Raw genomic sequence first — 21,729 nt, 5'->3', positions numbered from 1 at the left:
CCATTAATTTAAACCAAACCACAGACTCTCACTGCAGTCTGGGCTGAGGGGATTAATACAACTGTGTTCTTTGCCAAATGAGTGTAAGTTCACAGAACACAGTCAGGCCCATACAGGACACCTCCACATTGAAGCTCTCCTTCCAACACCTCTCAGTTGTGCTTCTCACCCACAGCCATGCACCACTGGACAGGGAAGGCCCTCACGTACTGCTCTGCATTGGGCATCTTCTGCTTGCCTGTGACATCAGTTGTTTAATTTCTTAGGGCACCTCTGTTCAACTCCTCATACCAATGCCTGCTGTGGGTTAGATGCAGACTAAACAGCGATGCATCTGGCAGCTAAATAGTTTGCTGAGCTCAGCCAGAATGGCACAGGAAGCTTAGCTCTCTTGCAGTCCAGCAAGAGAGTGGGGAATAATGTTTTTTTCCACTGTTTGCTAGTGTAGATGACACGTGCACATACACAAAGATTTTTCAGATCTATCCATAAACAAGCTGTCCTTGACACAGCTAAATGAATTTGATAGACAGCTTGGTTTCAGCCTGCCTATGCAGAAAAGTGGAAAAAGGAATCAGAGAGGTATTTTCCCTACCTGGAATGGTGTTTCGACTTGCCAAGAGCTTTAGTAATAGCAGAAGGTGTAGATCGCCTTCTCTGGACGATGGGCTTCATCTTCTGCAAGAGAAAAATAAGTCGCAGTTAGTTTGGCCATCTTGGAAGCAGATCTGCTCGCTGTACTCCATGACTGCACTCTTTTTTCTGGCCAACACTTATAAAACCCTAATACTGCAAGCCATGATCTGAAACACTTTGCTTCTTTACTAAAATACTTGTCAGCTCTCATATACATGTGGGACACTTCAAACTTTCCTAACTTGAAATACTTCTAGTTTTCACAGCCAACATTCAAAGTAATGACATGAAATTAGGCAAAGGAAAAAAGCGTGGCTGAGGATCAGGAAAACGTAACGCTCATACCTAGCAGACTGTGAGAAGGAATGGAAATCTCATTTAAAACTGGACTGAACAAAGCTATGGAGAGCATTCAATGCTATGGGGAGCCATATTTTGTGGGCTAAAGGAACGGATGACGTTACTTAGTAGATTTCCTCATTTCTTCACTTTCCATGATATACAGATTCAGCAATCAGACGTTGATGTGACCCTCCCCCTGTAACCTCAAGACACTTGTATTTTTCTCAAAAGCACTATCCACAGTCTTCTACCACAGCAAGGAGACTGTAAAGATGAGACTTGTTGACATGGATGGTTATCATGAAAAGTCACAGATACATATGAAGGCTAAGGGTCTCACTTTACTTGAGAAACAGGGTTTTTTTTTGCTTTTGTCTTTTTTTTTTTTTTGCTGGAGAAAGATGCCAGATTTTAGCCTGGGAGACAAATACTTACCTCAGCGGCTCATACTTTGTAAGCATGGGAAAAATTTGTTCCCTGGCTCAAATCTAAATTCAGCATTTGTCTGTGTAGAAGCTTTAAGTATTAGGAGGTTAAGAGAATTCTGAGAATTACTGATCTTTTGATTTCTGAACATACACAAATATGAAATGTCTTAAACATAAAAGAAACTGGATTGCTGATTGAAAAGATGTCCTATGGAGAAAAGCTGTTCATTAATTACATATTTTTCAAACTGTGCTGAATGCAGAAATAGTTATTTCAGTAGTGCTATCTCTTACTTCACACTATTAGAGTGTACTACCTTACATTAACTACGCTACATGTCATTTCATTCTTGCAATGTTAGAGGAAGGTATTACCCTCCTCTTGCTGATGGAAAGGCTGAGACCAAAATGACTGCAGTGCAGCTGGGTGCCCAGCGTTCAGCACACCAGAAGCACACTCCCTGCTCATTTTTTGCTACAGCCACGAGGGCTCAGCACATCTATAAATTTGCCTCCTAGTGTTAATGTGAGGAATCTCAAAAATTAAGAGCAGGTCACTAGTGATCACTTCAGAAGTCAGTGGAATTTATTCACTACAGTTCAGAATGGAAATCTGTGGCAGAGGCAGAGTACAGCTGCCAGAGAACGGACACACTTACTCATGCCCCATCCATTTATAAGACACTTCTTGACTTCTGTGACAAAAGACCAAAGAATTCCACAGGCAAGAGCTTTCTGCAGCACAAACTGATTAATGCCTGACCTGGTCTGTCTGAGCCTTCCAAAACACAGATGCACTTGTGAAAAACATGTATGGTCATGTACCCCACTCCAACTTTGGGTTACAAGAGCAACTTATTCAGATCGTTTCCTAACATATGAATGCTCAGCTTTGCAACATCAGCAGTGCTCTCTAAGTAATTTATTTGTGTATGAGTATATAAGTAGACAGAGGGACATTAGTTTCTCCCTCATTTCCCGGTATGAACTTGCCAAGAAAAGTTCTTTCTTTGGAAGTTTCACAGAGAGAACTAAATAAAAATAACATCATCTCAAAAACATTTGTTTTCTAAAAAAAGAGAGTTTGTACTGAAAAGGAAGTTCTGCCTTTCCTAGGTGCCTTAATAGGATGAAATGTTCCTACAAAACATAGCACAGCAGAGTCAGTCAAGCAATATCTTAGGGTGTGGTTTCTTGGTGGAAACACCCGAGTAGCTGTCAGCTGCAAAGGTCACTTGAATAAATAAAGTAGGCCTGCAGGGAGATCTAATGCCTCCTGGGGCCAGGGGCATCGTTGTAACATCTTCAATGGTGTTGTAATATAACCATGCAAGTGACACAGTCTTCTGTTACAAAGGATCATATGCACCTACTGACCTCACTGTACATAAAGCAATCACTTTGGCCACCTACTAATCTCTGCAGTGTACAGAGGTAAGGGGTACCAGCTACATGCATGATATGAATGTAGGAAGACGTTTTCCCCAGAATAAGTTTCACAAGATACATCAGAGTCAGGATTTACTACACAGATGATGAAGTCCATGTGGATTTCTTCTTTTGATCATCAGGAATGGTTTCAGATTGTATCTGAATGTTGCCAGCATTGCCCTCCAAAAAACCTTGCCATTGCCTTTCTCCAGAGGAAGAGCAGAGAAATAATAACCTTTTCTGCCTCTCATTCCAGTAACCACGTGTGGTAGAATTGTTGCTTACTTTTCTTCTTCTGTTGGGGAGAGCATAGCTATGTATTCCATTTCAAGCAGCTTTGTTTCACAAGGCCTACCCAATGTAAACAACATTTCTTTAAGAAACTACTAGACAAGAAAAGTTTCCTAGCAATCCAGGTTCTTTCAGTGCCATGTAAAAAACAACGAAAACAGCAGAGGGATGGCCAGTCCACACACCAAAAATGTGACCAAAGCAACAGAGAAGCAAACATACCAACATCAGCTGGTAAGCTCAAGTCACAAAAAGGGAATCAGACAGATGTATTTTTAATATTAAAAAAATTTCAAACCAACATATGAAGAAAGGGAACTGAGGTGACACTGTCTGTCAGTCCTCTGCCTTCACATGGGGAGAAGTAATTTGAAATGCAATGTAAAAACTTTCACAAGTCCCACAGTAGGAGAAAATGAGCTCACCTTTTCCTTTAACTATACAGTGGGCCAATTATTTACTAACAGGCACATAAATACTTTCAGGCCACTCCTGAAACAAATCTGAAGCACAGTGTTGCACCAGCCAGATCCACCTTTTGCTCCCTTACTCTTTATGGGACAGGCAGCTCCAGTGCCTGCCTCCCCTCTTGCTACACGGACAAAACAATGCAAGGACTTTGTCCCACACAGGAGCTCTCTGGAGCAGCCACAGCCTCTTTGCCCCCCAGAACCATTGCTGCTTGCAGGCAGCTGCTGGTGATCCTGTGTGGAGATCTCCAGGGTGCCAGATAGCATTGCACAGCATCTCCAGAGTATTGTTTTCAGATGAAGAGAACACTTTGCTGTGCCCCACAGCATCAGAGCCAGGGAGCGCTTTTGCTGGAAGTCAGCTCTGCTCACATTAACCAGGCACTTGAATTAGAGAATCCTTGGATGGACACAGCAGAATCTCTGTTAGTTTTTTGTTTTGTTTTTTTTTTTTTTACCATGGAAACAGCTAGTCGTTTACCCAACATACTTGAAAGCGCTTGAACGCTTGCAACACTCCAGACCCTGTTTGTGTATTACACATCTCTGAGCTGCCAATTTTAGCTGCGCATTTCTTGGCACTAGGAAAGTTGTGAGTCTAATGCCCCTCATTCCAAACCCATGTAAGGTCTACAGTATCGATCCCGCTGGCAAGCGCAAGCAGATTTCCCCCTTCCTGCTGACCTCTGTACTTGAATGTTATTTTTCAGATAATTAAGGTGGGAGAGGGCTGAAAAATGATGACACCTACTTAGTACAGGCTGGATCATCCCTTTCTCAATAGTTGGTCAAAGTCTGTAATATCTGTGGTGGTGCATAAAGCTATAATATGACAGAGAGTATAGCAGTAACAGTGAAGTGGCAAAGCCTTTGGCTGCAGTAAACAAGAACAAGCCCAAACACAGCAGCCCAAACACAGAAATGAAGGAAAAAAGCTGCTTACCTGTGGAAGGCCTCAAGTAGGCAGAGATTTCCAGCAAGACACCCTCACCTTCACTGCCAAACCTTAAATGAAGGCTAGCAAGGGGTGGATTCTGACTCTATCCCTTCCATCACTCAGTACATTGCATGCACCTGAACTCCCCTGGGCTGGCCCTGGCTTCCCACCATGTGCTCCATCATCGCTTCAGGTGGTGACTTAGCATTTCTGCTCTGCAGTGGAATGCTGCTATCTGGTATAGTTCCTATTCAAAAATGAAAATGTGTTTTTAAAGTCCATTTTTTCTGCAAAACATAAATTGAAATATTTGTTTCATAAGCATTGACATGTTCTCAAAAATGCCATATATTTTCTGTGACCACAGAAGCTGGTGCAAGTTGGTAAGACTACTTCACTCTACCAGCAGCAGCAGCAAGAAGTCGCCTGGTCAGATTCATCTCCATCAGCCAGTGAAAAGCAATAGGGAAATACATCTCTCTTGCTTACAAGCTGCTGGTGCTACAGAAGATTGTAAGTGATGACAACACAGATGCAAGATTCTGCTTCTAGATCAGGAGTGGGAGATAGACAAGGCGATAGTTGGCTTGGCCATGTGCAAGCCCACGACTGCCCAGTTGCAGGATCATCTGTGTCATAGGATGTGATAGATATAATTTGGTGTTCAAGAAATATTTAGATGTTGTATTAACTCCTACACTGACTCTGTTGCTATCACAAGCAGGATTTTAAGAAAATTTTGAAACAATTTAGTTACAAACCATTGTATGGAATTTAGACCAGCTTTATTGTTCTGGCTTCCCTGTGTTCAAGGGCATTAAAAGCAATATGATCAAATACATGGAGAGAGTTAATTTAGATGTGTGTGGGAACATTAAGTCACAGCCTGAAGCCGTGATTGAACCCCTGGTGAAAGGGAGCAGCCAGGCCTGGGAGCACAGGTGGAAGTTCCCAAGACATCATTCAAGAGCTGGCCACCACATGGGAAGGATCTCTACTTACAGATCCTCTCCTCTGGAGTATTTAGTTGAGCCCTGATCATCAGAAAGAGGTAAGTAATTCTTTCTTTATCTTCAGGATTATGACCTTTACCTTTCTTAGGCAACTTAAAACTGGTTTAAAGCAGTTATATCTCCTAATGCCTTTCTCAACAAGGTCTATCCCAACTTCCGGCATACTGATGTTTCACCCTGAGTCCTTTGCATGCTGCTGAATGGAGATAAAGGACTGCAGCCCCTCTAAGATGTCACTAGTATGGCTGCAGGCACCTAGCTTACTCTTCCAAGGAAATTTGCTTCTCTCTGAGCTTTTACTTTCTGTTGCTTTTTAATATGGAAAACTTGGCTCTTAGTTCACTTTCTCAAAGTCATAAACTGAAGATGATTAAAGGAAATCATATACTTTTAAAATACATATATATTTGTTCATAAATGTGGACTCTGAGTAAACTCCATGCTGACACGTAGATCAGTTAGGTAGGTTTATGTTGTTGAGGATGCTGCCAGAGACAGCAGACATCGGTCACAAAGTCTTAGATCACTTGGAGCATCACAGAGTTGTTCAGAGCTAATAACACCGATATTATTCTCATTCTTGCATGGATCTCATGAAATTATCTTTTCCTGTGAATACACAGTATTATTATGTTGTGCCAGGGCAGATAGCTGATCTCTGCTATTAATCACCTGATCCCGGTAAACGCACATAAAAGCAAAAGTTACTGCATAAATACAGCATGCAGTTATTTAGCTCTTAGGTAACGTTAAAATAACTTAGAAGCCATTTAAGAGTACAGAAGCAATTAACTGATGGCTTGGATTAGATTCGTATGAAAAAAATTGCTGCTGCTCTTCCATCCATTTCTGCCTTCTGTTCTGTCTCTGTTTATGTGACTGTAGGACGCTTTTACAAACCGTATAACACTGCAGTTGCATTCCAATTTTGAAAACCAACTCAGAGACAGATAGAGAAGAAGAGATTGTTCACCGTGAAAAGGAAATCTGGCATTAGGTTACAAGAATTGAAAATAACCAGGCTTGTCATTTCGTTATGCTGATTTGCATTTAAAATTAGTGTGGGGAAAAGTGTTTGATTAATAACACTATAAACGTAATCTCCCTGTGATCCTCAGGTCTTTGTAAGACCAGGAGGAACATCATGCAGCACAGTAGCCCACTGGCATGATTCACCAAGCAGAGAGGAAAGGAAAATGAAGCCTTGGGCTAACAGCCATCCTGCACTGCCAACACTCCCTGCTGCTGCAGTTTTTCCACCTTCTCATGCACTGCACTCATACAAATGTTGCGTCCTTCTCTGTTTTCAGCAGCTGTAGGAGTGCCTCCAAGTGAGGAGACATCCCATCCCATTTCCCACACGGATGCCACGTGGGCATCCCTGCAGTGCATGAGGCCTCTGCATTTGTTCTAGAGACGTTCCAGGCATGTGGACAGGGGAAGAGAAGCAAACCCTGCGTGTCTGGAGGAAGACCCACTGCTATGTCTGGCCAAGTGAGAGCTTTCAGAACAGCTTGCTGCCACTGCTTTTCCCTCTATATAACTGCGTTTCACCGTAACTCTTTTTAGCTGGTGGGTTCTAAAACACTACAGTTTTTACTCAGCCAGGCCCTTCCTTACTCTCCCTCCATATAAGTCTGCTTTGGCTTCAAAGAGACAGCTTGAGAAATTGAGGCAATGAGGCTCAGAGTGAAGATCTAAGTAACATGTAAAGGGTGCCATAGAAATGTAGTGGCAGAGATAGACTTGGCAGCTCGGTCCTCCTTCTGGGAGAGATCTCAGCTAGGCGTCCTTTCTCCTCAGATCACAACTTGTTATTATGACATTTTCACTGCAAAGAAAAGGCAGACACAGTTCCTGCCAAGGAGTTTATCCAAAAGCACAGACCAATGTCTGTGAGCAGACAGAATTTAAGCAGATGAAATCTCATGGAATATTATTAGAAATTCCCAGTATGTTAAAATTTGTTTTCCTCTACCTGACTGATGAGGCAGGCTCATGTGCTGCCACTGGAGCTACAAGAAGTTTTTCCATAACACAAGCGATTCACTTCTTCTAAAAAGGAGCAGCTCGAGGAGAACACACAGCCCAATTAACACTATGCTGACTGCCCTGTGCCTCCCCTGGCCTGAGTTTCTGGCAGTGCCTTATGTTTTCTGGCTAATGCAACTCTGTTCCGGTCCTTCCTGCCTAGTTTTTCCATATTGCTGCATGTCAGGTAAGGACACTCCTGCCTGTCCATTTATACTGTAATTGTTATATTACTTCACCCTAAAGAGTGTGAAAATTCAGGGCCCAGAAGACAGGAAAAAAAGCACAGCTGTTTCTTTGGGGTGAATCTTGCCAGCAAAGACATTTGGTGTTAACATTTCCTTGCAAACGCTAGGGAGAATCTTTAACTCTCCCGCCACCACTTTAACCCTTTGATCTACTTTAGATCCATAGTTAGCCTAATTAGTCAGAGAACAAAATGTAAAATAACGTTGTGTGGCTGCAGCGCAGAGATGGAGCAGAGTTTAATGTGAATGCAGAGCTAAGAAAATTCTGTGTAAACATCTATCTGAACTGTTTTGTACAAGTTAACCTTCACATGCTGTTTTACTAATTGCTTCTCTCTCTCCCTTGATGCAAAAAGCAGCTCCAACCAAACCCAAACATTTCTTAAAATATGCAGAACCCGATGGATGGTGCTAAATCAGTTTGCAAGGACACACTTTGAAACATTTCCTTTTCCTTCCAAGAAATGGAGCCCTAATGGTTTATTTTAAAATGTCCCATATAAGGGTGATCAGGAGAAACAATTCTCAACTGCCAAAGGCTGAGTAGGTTTTCCACCCAGGGGTGACTGGGGATTAGTTTGACTCACACTCATCTGTTCCGTCTCATTTTTCCCTTGCTGCCATGAACTATTTGTGCCTGCAGGGCCTCCCTTCCTCAGGATTGCACAACACTGGCAGCAGATGGCAAAGAAAGAGGATGTCCTGAAAAGCACAGGAGAGACTGATGGCTCATGGAGAGTATCAGAGGTCTTCAAGAATGAAGCTATTTCAGGAACCACTTGCCAGAAATGCCTTCTTGTCTCTATAGGACTTAAGAAAACCTCTGCATAACTCTACACACATATATATGATCTCCAGCATTGGGCCGTGGTATACCCTGATTATGAATATAGCAACAAACAATTACAGGGTGACTGCTGGTAAGACTTAAGTTATCAGTGAGTGCATACTTTTAAAAAGCGCTTTAAAACATTTAACGCAAGCTGGTTCTCTGGAGCAGAAGCTTCTATTTTAAAGTAGGATGTACATACAACATTGGGAAGAAGCTTACTGAATTTCACGGTGTAAGAATTCATCACTGAGGCCAAAGTAAATTAAGAATCAGGATTTCTTTTTTAATGCAAATAAATAGTTTGCTGAGTTGTGATTTGACAAAAACTCGTGGAGCAGTCAAATGTGAGAAACAGAAGAATGTAATAATTTCCCCATGCCTTCAAAATAACCCCCTTTCTTCCCCTCTCCTAGTTCAAAATTCCTCCTGCTACCATAAAAAGAAACAGGACTGCCTGGGTATTCCCAGTTACAGAACTACTCCAGTCTCTCCAAAGCAGGGCTGCTGAGCTTGAGTACACAGGATCAGCCCTTGTTAGGGCCTAGATGATCTACCAGCACCTAAAATGCACAGTAGCCACAATCACCTTATAATATAGGAAGCTAAAAATTGCACAAGGAAGAGAAAATGTTAACTACAAATAGTACTGTAATGCTTCAGGTCTACTGAACACATCTTGAATGCTGTGGCATGAATTCTTACTTCTCCCTCTTCCTGCCATTGCACAAGATGCACAATCAGTGCCAGCTCCCAGGCTCTTAATGGACCTCCAACACATCCCTGATAGAGTGACCAGACACTCCTTGCTGTGATACCTGCCTTGGCTTTTCTTTAGGAATAGAAGCAGGCTTACTTCCAAGCCAGCTTCCCTCAGTCTGAATACAAAAACGTGCATGAACTGTGCCTCAAAAGAAAGGTCCCACGTTCCTACCTTAGGAATGATCAATTCTGTTACAAGCAGAGTGTCAGTGGGAAACTTTGACAGGTACTACCAGAAGTCTTTGGTGCTTGTGAGTTTAAGTACCTACTGCACAATGCAGGGCTGGTGCTTCTCATGTATTTACATTGATTAAATAAATTTATTTGCAGCTTGGCCATAGAAAAGAGCTTGAAAAGATGCAGATCTGTGCATCTGGATTTCATTAGGGCTGAACATTAATCCCTTTATGACTTCTAAGCATCCCATTAGTGCTCCACAGACACAGTGCTGTTAAATGGCATTTTCAGAGCTGGCTGGCTGAAAGATGGATTAATCAACAGCACCTCTTCTAGCACACATACCATGAAAGGCAGTTTCCCCTTTCTCTTGCTTGCCCATCTTGACGAGAACAAGACAGCTAACACACTTATTAGTAACATCCAATGTTGAATCCCTCCCAAAACTCATCTTAGCTTTGTCCTGAATTGTAGGATTTAATCCTACAGAATTTCGCAGTTGATGACAGTAAGGCTCCAAACACCAAGAATTTCAGTGGATCTGTAAGTCTAAAGTTACACGAGCTGGGCGAACAAAAGCGGACTTTGGCTCCAAAAATTGCATGTCTTTGCCAGTTGTTGAAGTTGCAGGAAAATGTTAGGGGTGGAACACTGAAAAAGGCCAAGAGAGACATCGCTGAGCAGTAAGGCAAGGCAGGCTGGAGCAGCATCATGCTGGCTGAGCCCATGTAAAAATGAAGGTGTGAAGGAGGAGCCTGAAAACACAGCCTGAAAAGATGCCAGCAGACTGAGGAAGGGAAGAGAAACTAATCACGAAGAGCTCAGAGATCAAATCACCTGGAAGTCAGAGGGTGGTTTGCCAAGTGAGATTAACAAGAAAACGTGCACATTTTTACAGCAAAATGCCTGCTATGAACCAATGCAAGTTAAGCTCTGAAGCCTTAAAAAAACATATTCTAGCTTATGGGCAGCGGAAGATATGGAAACAAAAAAGCAGCAGAATGGAACTTCTCCCATTTAAGCCCCTTAAATGAAGCTGTCCTAATTATCCCATGGGAGCAACTCCTGCAAGCTACTGCAGAAAGTCATAAGTGAGCCAACGAGAGGATGTGATTAAGACAGGAAACACCTTCCTTCCACTGAAGTCAACCATCAATGCCAGTGCTTTGCAGGGACCTGGATTTGTAAAAGGACAAAGAACCCACGGGGATGCAGAGGTCGCATCCACTGGCAATGAGGAGTGTGAGCAGTCGTGGGCTTCTCTGAGATGTTGCTCTCTATGCCTCTGTTTCTGGCACAGTCCAAAGGAGCTGGCAGTGGGAAACTCTGAGAACTGTTCTATTTAAAGACAATTTTCCTGATTCATACGTTATTCCTTGCCTTCGTTTTTCCCAGTGGTTGTTTTTTTTTTTTTTGTACTTCTGCCTTAACATCTACAGGAACAAGCGTGAAATCAGTATCAGCTGAAAGAAGGCCAAACGTAGGGCACACAACACAGCACAGAAGACCCCAAAGGCTTTATAATCTGTATAATCTGCCCCTTATACCTTGTTCCGATCACTTTTAACGTAAGTTTATGTGTAAACAAGCATCTCCAGTCCTGTGCATTCTCATGGGTCTTTGATAGATTCTATCAGATCATACATATATTTATTTTGAGGAAACCAGGACAGGTAAGTTTCTACTGGCATCATTGTCAATTCCTATCGGCGTCTTTACTTCTTCAATCGGAAAATTGTCCTGAGCCTCCTTCTTTGCTTTCCTTATGCAAGCACATACACATACACAAAACTCTTTTGCTCATAAATTTCCCAATTAATGCTGCAGGCAACATCAAATGCAAACCAAACCAAGTTTTTCAAAAGGAATTAAGAATAAATCACAGAAACATCCTGTTTTGCTTTAGTTTCTCCCTTGAGTGCTGGACTCCACCCTACCTGTTTTCAGTGGGGCTCACTATGAGCACCAGGTTTTGGAAAGTTCCACATAATTATCCGCCCTACCATCTGCTCTCAAGGGAACGTGAGAAGGGGCAGCACTGCAGAGAACAGGAAAGAGGGGTTGACTGCTTGTGCCCATGCACACCCTTCCCTGTTCCAGTCCTTTCTCCCACAGCTCTAACACCCCTCAGGAGAAAACGCCAGGAAGAGGAATCGAGGTGTGGGGGTTTTGTTTGTTTTAAAATCACAGCGACTGCTGAGTGCCATTCTCCGTCTGAAAGGGAGAAGGTGCTATTAAGCAGACTTTCTATATGCCGTACAAGGTATAAGTGATCTTTACAAAGACACTTTCCTTGACAAGTCGAAGAATATCCTAAGGAGATGTCAGGTCAGTGAGCATTGATGCTGAAGCACGTGGTGGGGTAGGGAGCTGGCGAGGCTGGATTTCCACGTTTTATTGAGAAAATGACCATGCAGATGGGGTGCGGACCATATGTTTGTAACTCCTTGAGATGACTTCTGCAGTCACCTTCCAGCCACGGATACAGGATGTCACCTGCACAGTGCTGTCAGATAGGAGGCTGTGAGCTCGCTGAAGGTGTGCTACTGTGTTTAAAGCAGTAGACTCTAAAGAAATCTAAGCTTTTTTTTCATCCTATAAACTTTAATAGTTGCTTTCCTCTTGAAAGAAACCTATATTAAATTTTAAAACTCACTAGATGGTGTTAAATAAATAGGCTTCCAATCAATCTAACTGTATGAGCAGTGAGATTTTGGAGAAAATTGTTTCATTACAAACCTCGCAGGGATGAGAGGGGTTAAAACATCTGTGCAGCCTCCTAACTGCTTTCTTCCTTGCTCCACAAAGGGAATGTCTCTCTTTAACTGTATCCTGGAGAACACCAGCTCAGAGGCCCACAGAGCGCAGCCAGAAACTTCCCTGCAGCAGGTCATGAGTTGTGCCAGGTCTCAGCAAGTAGGAGGGTCAATGAACTCATGGCAGAGAACACTGCCATTAATATAAAGCCCATCAAATATCAGTGGCTAACTTTAGCTTAAAGCCATACTGGATAAACTGATGATCAAGTCTTTGAAGAAAGCCCTGAGACAGCTGTGGTGCAGTGCCTGCAGTACTGTGTGCATCCCAGGGAGCACAGCTCACATAAGAGCTCTGCACTATGCTGAAGCAGGAGCCTGCAGCCCTGCTGCTCCAGCTGGGTGAGCTCACAGCCTGATGAGATGTGAAGCGAAGAGTGGCCCTCACTTTCCAAATCTGCAGGTAATGCTGGCACATCACAGCAACACTTCAGGTTACACAGAACGCATCAGCTGAGGGTCCTCTTAGGAAAAGGAATGCTAAGGGACGTTCTAAGGTAGAAGACAGGAAAAACATGAGAAAAACACACATCTGTGTCTTAAAAGCTCTGGGCTTTCTAGGTGAAGCTTGTAGGTAAAAGCTGCAAGCATCTCTAGAATGGGCAGCAAGAGGTGCAATAACACATTGCTCCAGATTGTAAGGATCTTTCTAAGACTGTGGTTGTAAGCACCCTCCAGCCCTTGGCAGGCACTATTAATATTACAGCTAGCTGCATTTTTTTTTTTTTTTTAATTGAACTTCATATTTATTCCAGTGGAAACTGCCTCAAAAAAAAAAATAAAAAAATAAAAAAAATTGTTCCACTCAACTACTGTGTTTTGGATGGTTTTGTTTTGTTTTTGAGAATTTCAAACTGGCATTTTGAGTAATATTTTCCTTTATTTCCCATTATTTCATGCTAAAATGACACTCTATTGCTTACCCCACTGCCCTAAAAAAGTCACCAAACTGCTGCTCAGCATCTCCCCCACCAGTGTGCTCTGCTTTTTTCCCAGTGCCACATGCTTTTCACCCCAGAGAACACTACAGTTTCTGTTGGTGAGTCTAAAAATACGAAGCAGCAACAAAAGGGCTGTTTTGCCCATCACGGTGTCCTGACATGTAGGCAGTGACTGCGCTTGACGGATCTCCTAGAAGAGCACGTAGAGGCAAAAGCACTGTGATTCTGCCACTGTTCTGAAAAAGCCCACTGTGCAAACGTGTCTCGAGAAAAACGCTCTCAAAACTCCGTACTGCAGAAACCCTAAGTACTTCGTTCCTGAACCACTCCAAAGCCAGGCGGATCCCCTGCTCCAGACACATAGGCATACCTATCCCGTGAGGTCTCCCATCTGCCCCGTCCCTCCTGCAGCCGGGCCGGCGGCAGTTCCCCCCCGGCACCTCCTCGTCCGGCTCTGAACTTCCCCGCCGCTCGAGGGACACCGCCCCTGAAACGCAGCCACGTCCGAGGGAGGACTGAGAAGATCCTCCCGACACACGGGCAGCATTACGAGGAGATCTGCCCCTGAAACGCAGCCACGTCTGCGCGGAAGCCGGAACGAAACCCCTGCTCCGCGCGGAGCAGCCGCCCCGGGAAAGCGGGCAGGGACACCGCGCCCCGAAGCGCACCCTGGCGGGGAGGGCAGCGCTGCGGTACTTGCCTGGCTCCGCGCGGAGCCCGCGGCGCAGCTGGGAGCGCTGCGGTTCAGTCATACCCGCGGCCGGGGCTCGGCGCCCCGCATGGTGCACGGCGGCGGCGAGCGGACGCGGAGCACCGGGGCCGCGCGGCGCTGCGAACGGGGCAGCTCCGCCCGGTGGGGGCTCCGCTGGCATTGGCGGGGCGGGCCGGCAGGGAGGGGAGAGGAGGCGAGAGGAGGGGCCAGGCGGCGGCACCCCCCAACCCGGCGTGGGACGGCTGCTACGGGCGGGGTGCTCCGGCTGACTGCGCTCCGGTCTCGTCCGATGGGTTGGGGGGAGGAACGCGGGCAGAACAAACCCCCGTCCCACTCCGGCAGGATGGAAAACTGGAAGGAATACCCCATCTCCTCCTACTCATCCTTCCCGGGTGTGGGCGCCCAGGGGAACAGCCCGGTCTGTACTGGAGTAATCACAGCCCCACCCGGCAGTGTCTGCCGGCACTTCCAGCCCGGCGCCCTCCCGGGAAACTCCGTGTAGTACAGCGAGGTGGAAACGTACGCATGGGGGAATGGGAGGGTTGGAGGAGGGGCATGCTTCAGGTTCATCATCCTGGTTAGGATGAACCCACCTCTCTTCATGTTCACCGAGCGTCCTCCTTTGCCCAAAGCATTGCCGAAAATAATAATAATAATAATAATAATAATAATAATAATAAAGGACATGGAAAAAAATTGTGTTGGGGAAGACAGGAAGGATCTGCTTTCAGAAACATGCATTTCTGTGCAAGGTTTAAGCACAAATTGTTGCAGGCTGGAAAACTACAAAGTGAAGTGAACTTGGTATAGAAGGGGTCCCAACAGATTGTCTCACTACCAACAGTGGTGCAGAGCCTTACTTTCAGCAACAGGCATTGCTCAGGAGTGCAGTCAGGGACTAAATACGGAGAAGGAGCTACCCAAAAAAATCACTCTGACAGTTTTTGTGGGCAAACTGAGCAGATGAGCCAAGAACTGGTGGGGCCACAGACAGTTCCATTCTTGTTCTAAAAAGCAGCTTACCTTGGAAGTCAGGGCACCCGAGCACAAAGGCATGAAAATAACTTCACAAGGTGTCACCACTTTCTTCCTTCACTCCCACCTCCAGCTCTCTTAGCCCAGCTGTCAGAAATGGCCTTACCCACCTGATTTTCCATCTTCTGCTGTCCATCAGTTTCTTGCTTTGCCTACGTCTGCGTGTATCATTCCTTATATCTGTTTCCACAGCTGGAGAGTTGGTAACTCATTATGAGAAATGCTTGCTTACCTTCCTTCCTATATTTGTTTGACCTCTCCCTTGATCTTTCTTCAAGGAAATTGGCTAGACAATTATGCTAATAGGTTTTATTACTATAACGTTTGTTGGTATTACCGCAATGTATCAGGCTGTCATTTTTTGAAAAAGACTGTTAAGCAAAGACTTCAGTCTCACTGACAGTTAAGTAAAGCCTAAGTAGGCACTAATTAATTTGTTTTCCCAAGATTTTTAAATTTTCTGCCACGGGAATGTTTTGCAGTCATGAACAGAGAGGGGAGGTATGTAAACGCCCGCAGAGGGCAGCCCAGACTCCTTCCCATCCTCCATTACTGGTGCTGCCTCAAGTGGGATCTGCCTGGGTGGCTGCCTCACAGGCTGAAGTATCTGGGGCTATTTATCATTGAGAAGACATGAGAAGCAATGGGGGACAAATTTCTCCTCCCCACATCCTTTTTTTCTTCTTTTTTAAATAGGAAGTTCTGTTTAAAATGCTTTCTAATTTGCACTGCAGGAAAATTATGTCTCTGTGGGGAAGTCTATTTGTGTAGAGAAAGAAGCCTCAAGAGGCTATTCCAAGGTAAACACATACCGAGGGCGGATGCTTTCATAGTTCTGTTGCTTTGGGAAATATCTGTGCTATAAAATCTTCTCTGAAGATGTGCTGAAAGGAACACATTGCAGGAGGAATACATACTCTATAGTAAGAGTTTTACCTTTTCCTTGTTAAAGTTTTGACCACTCACGGAAGTATGTGAGGTGTTAAATCAACTGAACTGTTAAAGAAGTGCACAGCATCTCAGTCACACAAACTTTTCTGGAAAATGGACTGATTTTTTTAAAAGGTAAAAATAAATACGAGGAATGCTCTATGTGCCATTTGGTACACAGTGGTCAGACCTTTATGTTTTCTCAATGCATATAAGCTCAGTCTCTAAGCAGCCTTTACAAACATTATTCAGCATAAAATACTTTTGGGAAAAAAAAAAAAAAAGTAAAGTAATGCAGCCTTCATATGCTCATGGAGTATTACAGAAAACAAAACAAACAAACAAACAAACAAAAAAAAAACAGAAAAAAAAATACAAAACCAACCAAACATGTAATTCCTCTCCATCAGATTGCTCTCCAACAGATTTCTTATGGGAAATACCTTTGGAGGCAATTCCTATATGTCAGAAGGTAGAAATGGGCCAGGCAAATTTAATGTTGCAAATAACACTAGTGCTTTATTAGTGCCTTTCATTCATTTTTTTTTTTCCTGTGTCTGGTTAAGTGGATCCACAGTCCTGTTACAGTTCTGCCGTTATCTTGTTACAACTAAAACATCACAGTTCTTCAGGATTTATTTCTAAAGTCCTAGTATTGTTTTCCTGATGGAGTAAGTATAAAAGGTTTCCCTTGTAGCTGGAAGTGCCCATGATTTCTGAGTTGAATAACACTCTTCATATTAAATAAAAACGCTCAAGAGCCCCTAAGCTTACTACACTCACCAGGGTAGCTTAATGGAATTCAGCTGAGTTTTTTACTCCCACTGCACAAGCACAGTGTTTCAGGATATGTGTATCTTATAGATCAGCAATGCGCAAAAGAGAGCATTTACCCTAAGCTTTCAAGCAAACAGATCCAGGGAGGATCTTCTTCCCTCCCTTTGCCTCCTGCCAAAAGCCATCCATGAATGATCATTTTCTGAGGAGCAGTTAATCTTCCAAAGAATGGGCTTGGAAACAGCCTACTGATCTCCCAGCTGGTTTGTTTTATGGTATCCCAGCAGCTGCATATAGGATCAGATATGGAGAAAGAAAATATCATGCTTGGATACAAATGCTAGCTCTCTCTGAGGAGCAGTTAGCGATATGGAATTTAAGAAGGTCGTCTCTGCTTGAGTTGTCTTCACTGGTGACTTTGTTGCTCCGCTTCATCATCTGCCTGCGTTCCTGAATCATGCTGCAGTGTTTTACTTCTTTTCTTTTTGAAACGTGAAAACACATCAAGCATTTTTTAAAGATACAACTGCTCCGAGGCAGCCAAATTGGCTACAAGCCTGGGTATTATAGGGAGGAATTCAGGTCTGGAAATCTGACAGCATTGATGTTCTTTAGGTCCCTGGTGTCTTTCAAAGGGTTGTTCAATGTCAGTGCTTTGCTGAAACAGCCTTTTTCAGCAGGGAAGCCCGTCTGCAAAAATATCAAAACCAACTTGTTCTAACTGTAGCTCTCAGTAAGCTTTTAGAGTTATTCAGCAATCCCTCTCCTCTGCAACCCTCCTGCCCCCCCATCCCCTCCCCCCCCCCCAAAAAAAAAAAAAACCCAAACAAACCAGAATAAAACCACAACCAATCAACAACAAGCAAATGAAAAAAGCCCCACAAAAAAACCAACAAAGCAACTGAAAAGCATCACCATACCATGTAGCATCTCCCTACTCTTTTACAAAAGCACATTCAAGATACATTGCTGGAAGCCATTATTCCAGATCACTGTGTTTTAGAAGAATGCAAGAGGATTATCACATGGGAAACATCTCAGACTGAACCAATTCTATACTTCTTTCCCCCTCTACATCAGAAAATAAAGGACTAGCCAAAGGATTCCACTTCAAAACAGTTGTTTCCTTTGCTAGTTAAGGAGTTGTTTCAGAACAAAATGTAGCTCAATCCTCATCTTTCTTTCAGGTAGGGAGGAGCCTGGAATACTGTGGTTTATTGGATGCAGCTGAAAACTTCTCCCTGCTGACATTAGATCTCCTGGCCCTACTGCATGGGCTGAAGTGATCAGTTGCTGTATGACATGAGCACCTCCAGCAGAGGCAGGCCAGCACTGACAAAATTACATTTCTCACCTGATTAAATGTAGTAGGCGTAGCGAGGACACGGTGTGTGACGGGGTCAGGTTCCCTATGCTCAGGGCTTGCCAGGTGCTGTCCCACGATAGGACAGCGTGAATGCAAGGGGTGTAGACAAAGCAGGACGAGAATATTTAAGTGCCTGCTACATTTTAATAAACGCCATTTTGCTTCACCTATACTTGGGGTCTGTGTGAGCATTTGGCCCCGACCTGGTATGGGGTCGGTTTCGCTGGCAAAGCAGCACCTTATGGGGTGGAAAACGAGTGTTGCAGAGAGAACGGCAACAAATGGTGACCCCGACGTGATTCACCCTGTGAGTAGTAGCTGCCCGGCGTGCCCGTAAGGCGGTGGAACCTGTGAGGTGGCGGCAGGTCGCCTGCGGAAGACACACTGCGGTGGAACCTGTGAGGTGGCGGCAGGTCGCGTGTGTAATTATGGATCAAGTAATTAAGGTACTTTTATATTTTTGTAAAACTTATTGCGGTAAGACCGTTCCTTCTAAGAAGGAGATCGCGGCCGTGTTATCGCGGCTAGAAAAGGAGGGTGAGCTGGACTCCCCTCAACAGGTGCTCGATTCAAATCGGTGGGACTCACTCACTGCGGCGCTGTGCCAGCGCGCCATGTCCGACCAAAAAGCCTCAGAGCTTAAAACGTGGGGCTTGATACTTGAGGCTCTTAAAGCGGCAAAGGCAGAAGGAGGGTTCGGGGTGGACCGGAGCGCGACGGGGGCTGCCGGGAGCGGGTCTTTGCTTTCTCATAGATCCAGCGAGGCAAAGATGGCGCCGACGGCGGAGAGCGGAGGCGGAGAGACGGAGAAGAAGGAGTCGCCGAGTCAGTCATGTGAGCCGACAGCCCCGCCCTCGCCTTACCCTGCTCCGTCTTTATGCCCTTCTTTGGACAAAACGTCACAGCCAGAACCGCCCCTTGAAGAACGCGATAGGGCGGTAGGCGGAGCGCGCCGGTGTGGGAGCCCGCACCCGGGAGGGAGCCCACGCCGGTGGGGGGGCCCGGTTACTGACTGGGCTAAAGTTAAAGAGGCAGCAGAAGAAAAGGGCTTAGCGAATCCAGCTGCGTTTCCGGTTGTAGCCTCAGAAAACGGTCCAATTTGGGTTCCTCTAGACCCGAAAGGGATCACGAGGGTGCTTGAGGCAGTTGAGAAAAAGGGTTTGAAATCTCCCTTGACAATGAATGCCCTCGAGAACCTTACCGCACAGGGGCCTCTCTTGCCCTATGATATAGAGAATTTAATGCGTATGGTTTTGAAGCCGGTGCAGTATACATTGTGGAAGGAGGAGTGGCAGGCCCGGCTCAGACAATTATTGGTTACAGTGCAAAACGATCCAGCGAACGTATTACACAACTCCGACCTTCAGAGATTGATGGGTAGCGCACCAGGTCTGTTAACTGCCCAGGCACAAGTTGCCCACCTGAGACCTGGGGAATTAATTGCTACATCTGACGCCGCTTTAGAGGCGTTTAGAAGGCTCGCAAGGAATGCAGAGCCATCTACTCCGTGGACAGAAATTACACAGGGCCCCACGGAGTCATTTCAGGATTTTGCAAATAGGCTGATAAAGGCCGTAGAAGGGTCAGACCTTCCTAGGGCGGTCCATAACCCTGTTATTCTGGACTGCCTATATCAAAAGTCGAACGGGGACGTACGAGCTTTGCTAAGAGCGGCGCCGGAAAAGTTTCACACCCCCGGTGAGGCCATCAAGTATATCGTAGAGAAACAAAAGTCAAATCCGTCTGTGGCAGGCGAGGTTGCTGCCGCAGTGACTGGAGTGATGATGGAGCACGGGGGCTTTGGTCATCATCACCCCGGCTATCCGGCAGTGGATCAAGAGGCTCAAGGCCCATGTTTTAGGTGCGGCCAGTGGGGTCATATCAGGGCCCAGTGTAGGGCCAGAATAGAGGGTATGCTGCTGTAAAACATGTCAGTACGGGAAGTGTCATGTGGATCCCGGCGAGAAAGGTCAAACCAGATCTGATGAAAGAGAACAGTAACGGGGGACTCTGAGTTTTGCAGGTATGGCTCCTGTTAACACCGAAGAAGAAGGAGACAGCCCAGGAACCCCGAAGGAAAGCCGGGAGAAGCGTAGAGGAAGACTCAACCGTTGCTGCCAACGAGAAAATGCCTTTCTATCAGGCGAATGCTATGTTTAGTGTGTGTGGTGGTTATTGCTTTATCACAGGGAGCGAGGGTATTCACTTTTGTCACTGTCAGGGAATTCACCTTTTGTCACTGTCAGGGAATTTACGGGTTATTTAGGTAAATAAGACGAGCCAAAACAACTTTTGCTTTAGTTTGCAATCGGCTACCTCACTCTTTTTGCACTTGCCTAATGGGCATTTCTTAATACACGTTAGAAGCCTTTGTTAGGTACACTACAAACCATTCCAGCTGCCGTAACAACACCGATCTAGCTAGCCAAACGGCATGTTTGATAAAATCTCTGAACAACCCTGGGGTTGCTGCAGCACAGAGCTTGGCTCAGATAGAACACCTAGCATGTTGGTCAGTTAAGCAGGCGAATTTAACAACATTAGTATTGAATGCGATGCTAGAGGACACAAACAGCATTCGGCATGCGGTGCTGCAAAACAAAGCAGCCGTCTACTTCTTGCTCCTGGCACAGGGGCATGAATGTGAAGACCTAGAAGGAATGTGTTGCTTCAATCTTAGCGACCACAGCGTATCCATCCATAAAGCGCTGAAAGCCCTGCGAGACCATATGGAGAGGATCCAGATGGACGACGACCCCATCGGAGACGGGTTCAGGAAGACGTTTGGCAACTTCGGGAGTTGGATTGCGAAGATCGTTAAGGGCATAGTAATTGCACTTTTAGTAATTGTGTGTATTGCCACTATTCTGCCGTGTGTGATTATGTGCTTTCAGAATTGCTTGCTAAGGATTATGTAGTAACTTCGGGACCAATGCATAGAGTATAGAGTATCACGGGTATCGGGAACAATTGTAGCGTTTGCGTTCGCGCTGTTACGGGATATTACTGAGCATAGGGAGGGGGAGATGTAGTAGGCGTAGCGAGGACACGGTGTGTGACGGGGTCAGGTTCCCTATGCTCAGGGCTTGCCAGGTGCTGTCCCACGATAGGACAGCGTGAATGCAAGGGGTGTAGACAAAGCAGGACGAGAATATTTAAGTGCCTGCTACATTTTAATAAACGCCATTTTGCTTCACCTATACTTGGGGTCTGTGTGAGCATTTGGCCCCGACCTGGTATGGGGTCGGTTTCGCTGGCAAAGCAGCACCTTATGGGGTGGAAAACGAGTGTTGCAGAGAGAACGGCAACATTAAAAAACATCGGAAAAAAAAAATCTTTTGTGTTGTTTTTGGACAATGCAGAGAAGTCTTTTAAAATAGTTTGTCAATACATGTGATCAATAAATAAATTCACTGTGCTTTCTTTCCTACGGTGTTGCAGAACTACTACTTGACTCATGGTTGCATTTGCCATGGTGCTAGCACTGCTGTCTGTATTTGTAATGAACTGATATTCAGCAGCCCTGATTTCATGTTTACAGAACAAATGCAGGGATC

At 45.0% G+C, this 21,729-nt stretch overlaps 2 protein-coding genes across 2 annotated transcripts in view; one reads left to right on the top strand and one right to left on the bottom strand.

The window, feature by feature from the left end:
• Positions 1 to 14,211, bottom strand: part of LOC116229476 (rho GTPase-activating protein 20-like) — a 30,101-nt gene extending 15,890 nt beyond the window's left edge. Inside the window, exons 1-2 of the mRNA XM_031593955.2 lie at positions 14,053 to 14,211; positions 596 to 678 (exon numbers count right to left, since the gene is read on the bottom strand). Of these exons, the coding sequence (XP_031449815.1) occupies positions 596 to 675 (80 nt within the window). The 5' untranslated portion in view covers positions 676 to 678; positions 14,053 to 14,211. The remainder of the gene's footprint in view (positions 1 to 595; positions 679 to 14,052) is intronic.
• A 3,958-nt stretch (positions 14,212 to 18,169) lies between these two features.
• On the top strand, positions 18,170 to 21,374 carry LOC149916064 (uncharacterized). The gene has a single exon (XM_090150561.1). The coding sequence runs from the start codon at positions 18,601 to 18,603 to the stop codon at positions 20,095 to 20,097; it is 1,497 nt and encodes a 498-aa protein (XP_090006687.1). The 5' UTR covers positions 18,170 to 18,600; the 3' UTR covers positions 20,098 to 21,374.
• The last annotated feature ends 355 nt before the right edge of the window (positions 21,375 to 21,729 follow it).

The sequence above is a fragment of the Phasianus colchicus genome, chromosome 14, assembly GCF_987193195.1.
Source record: "Phasianus colchicus chromosome 14, bPhaCol1.hap1.1, whole genome shotgun sequence".
NCBI classification, from domain to species: domain Eukaryota; kingdom Metazoa; phylum Chordata; class Aves; order Galliformes; family Phasianidae; genus Phasianus; species Phasianus colchicus.
Note: the sequence above shows the minus strand (reverse complement) of the source record. Positions and strands in the feature narration are given on the sequence as shown.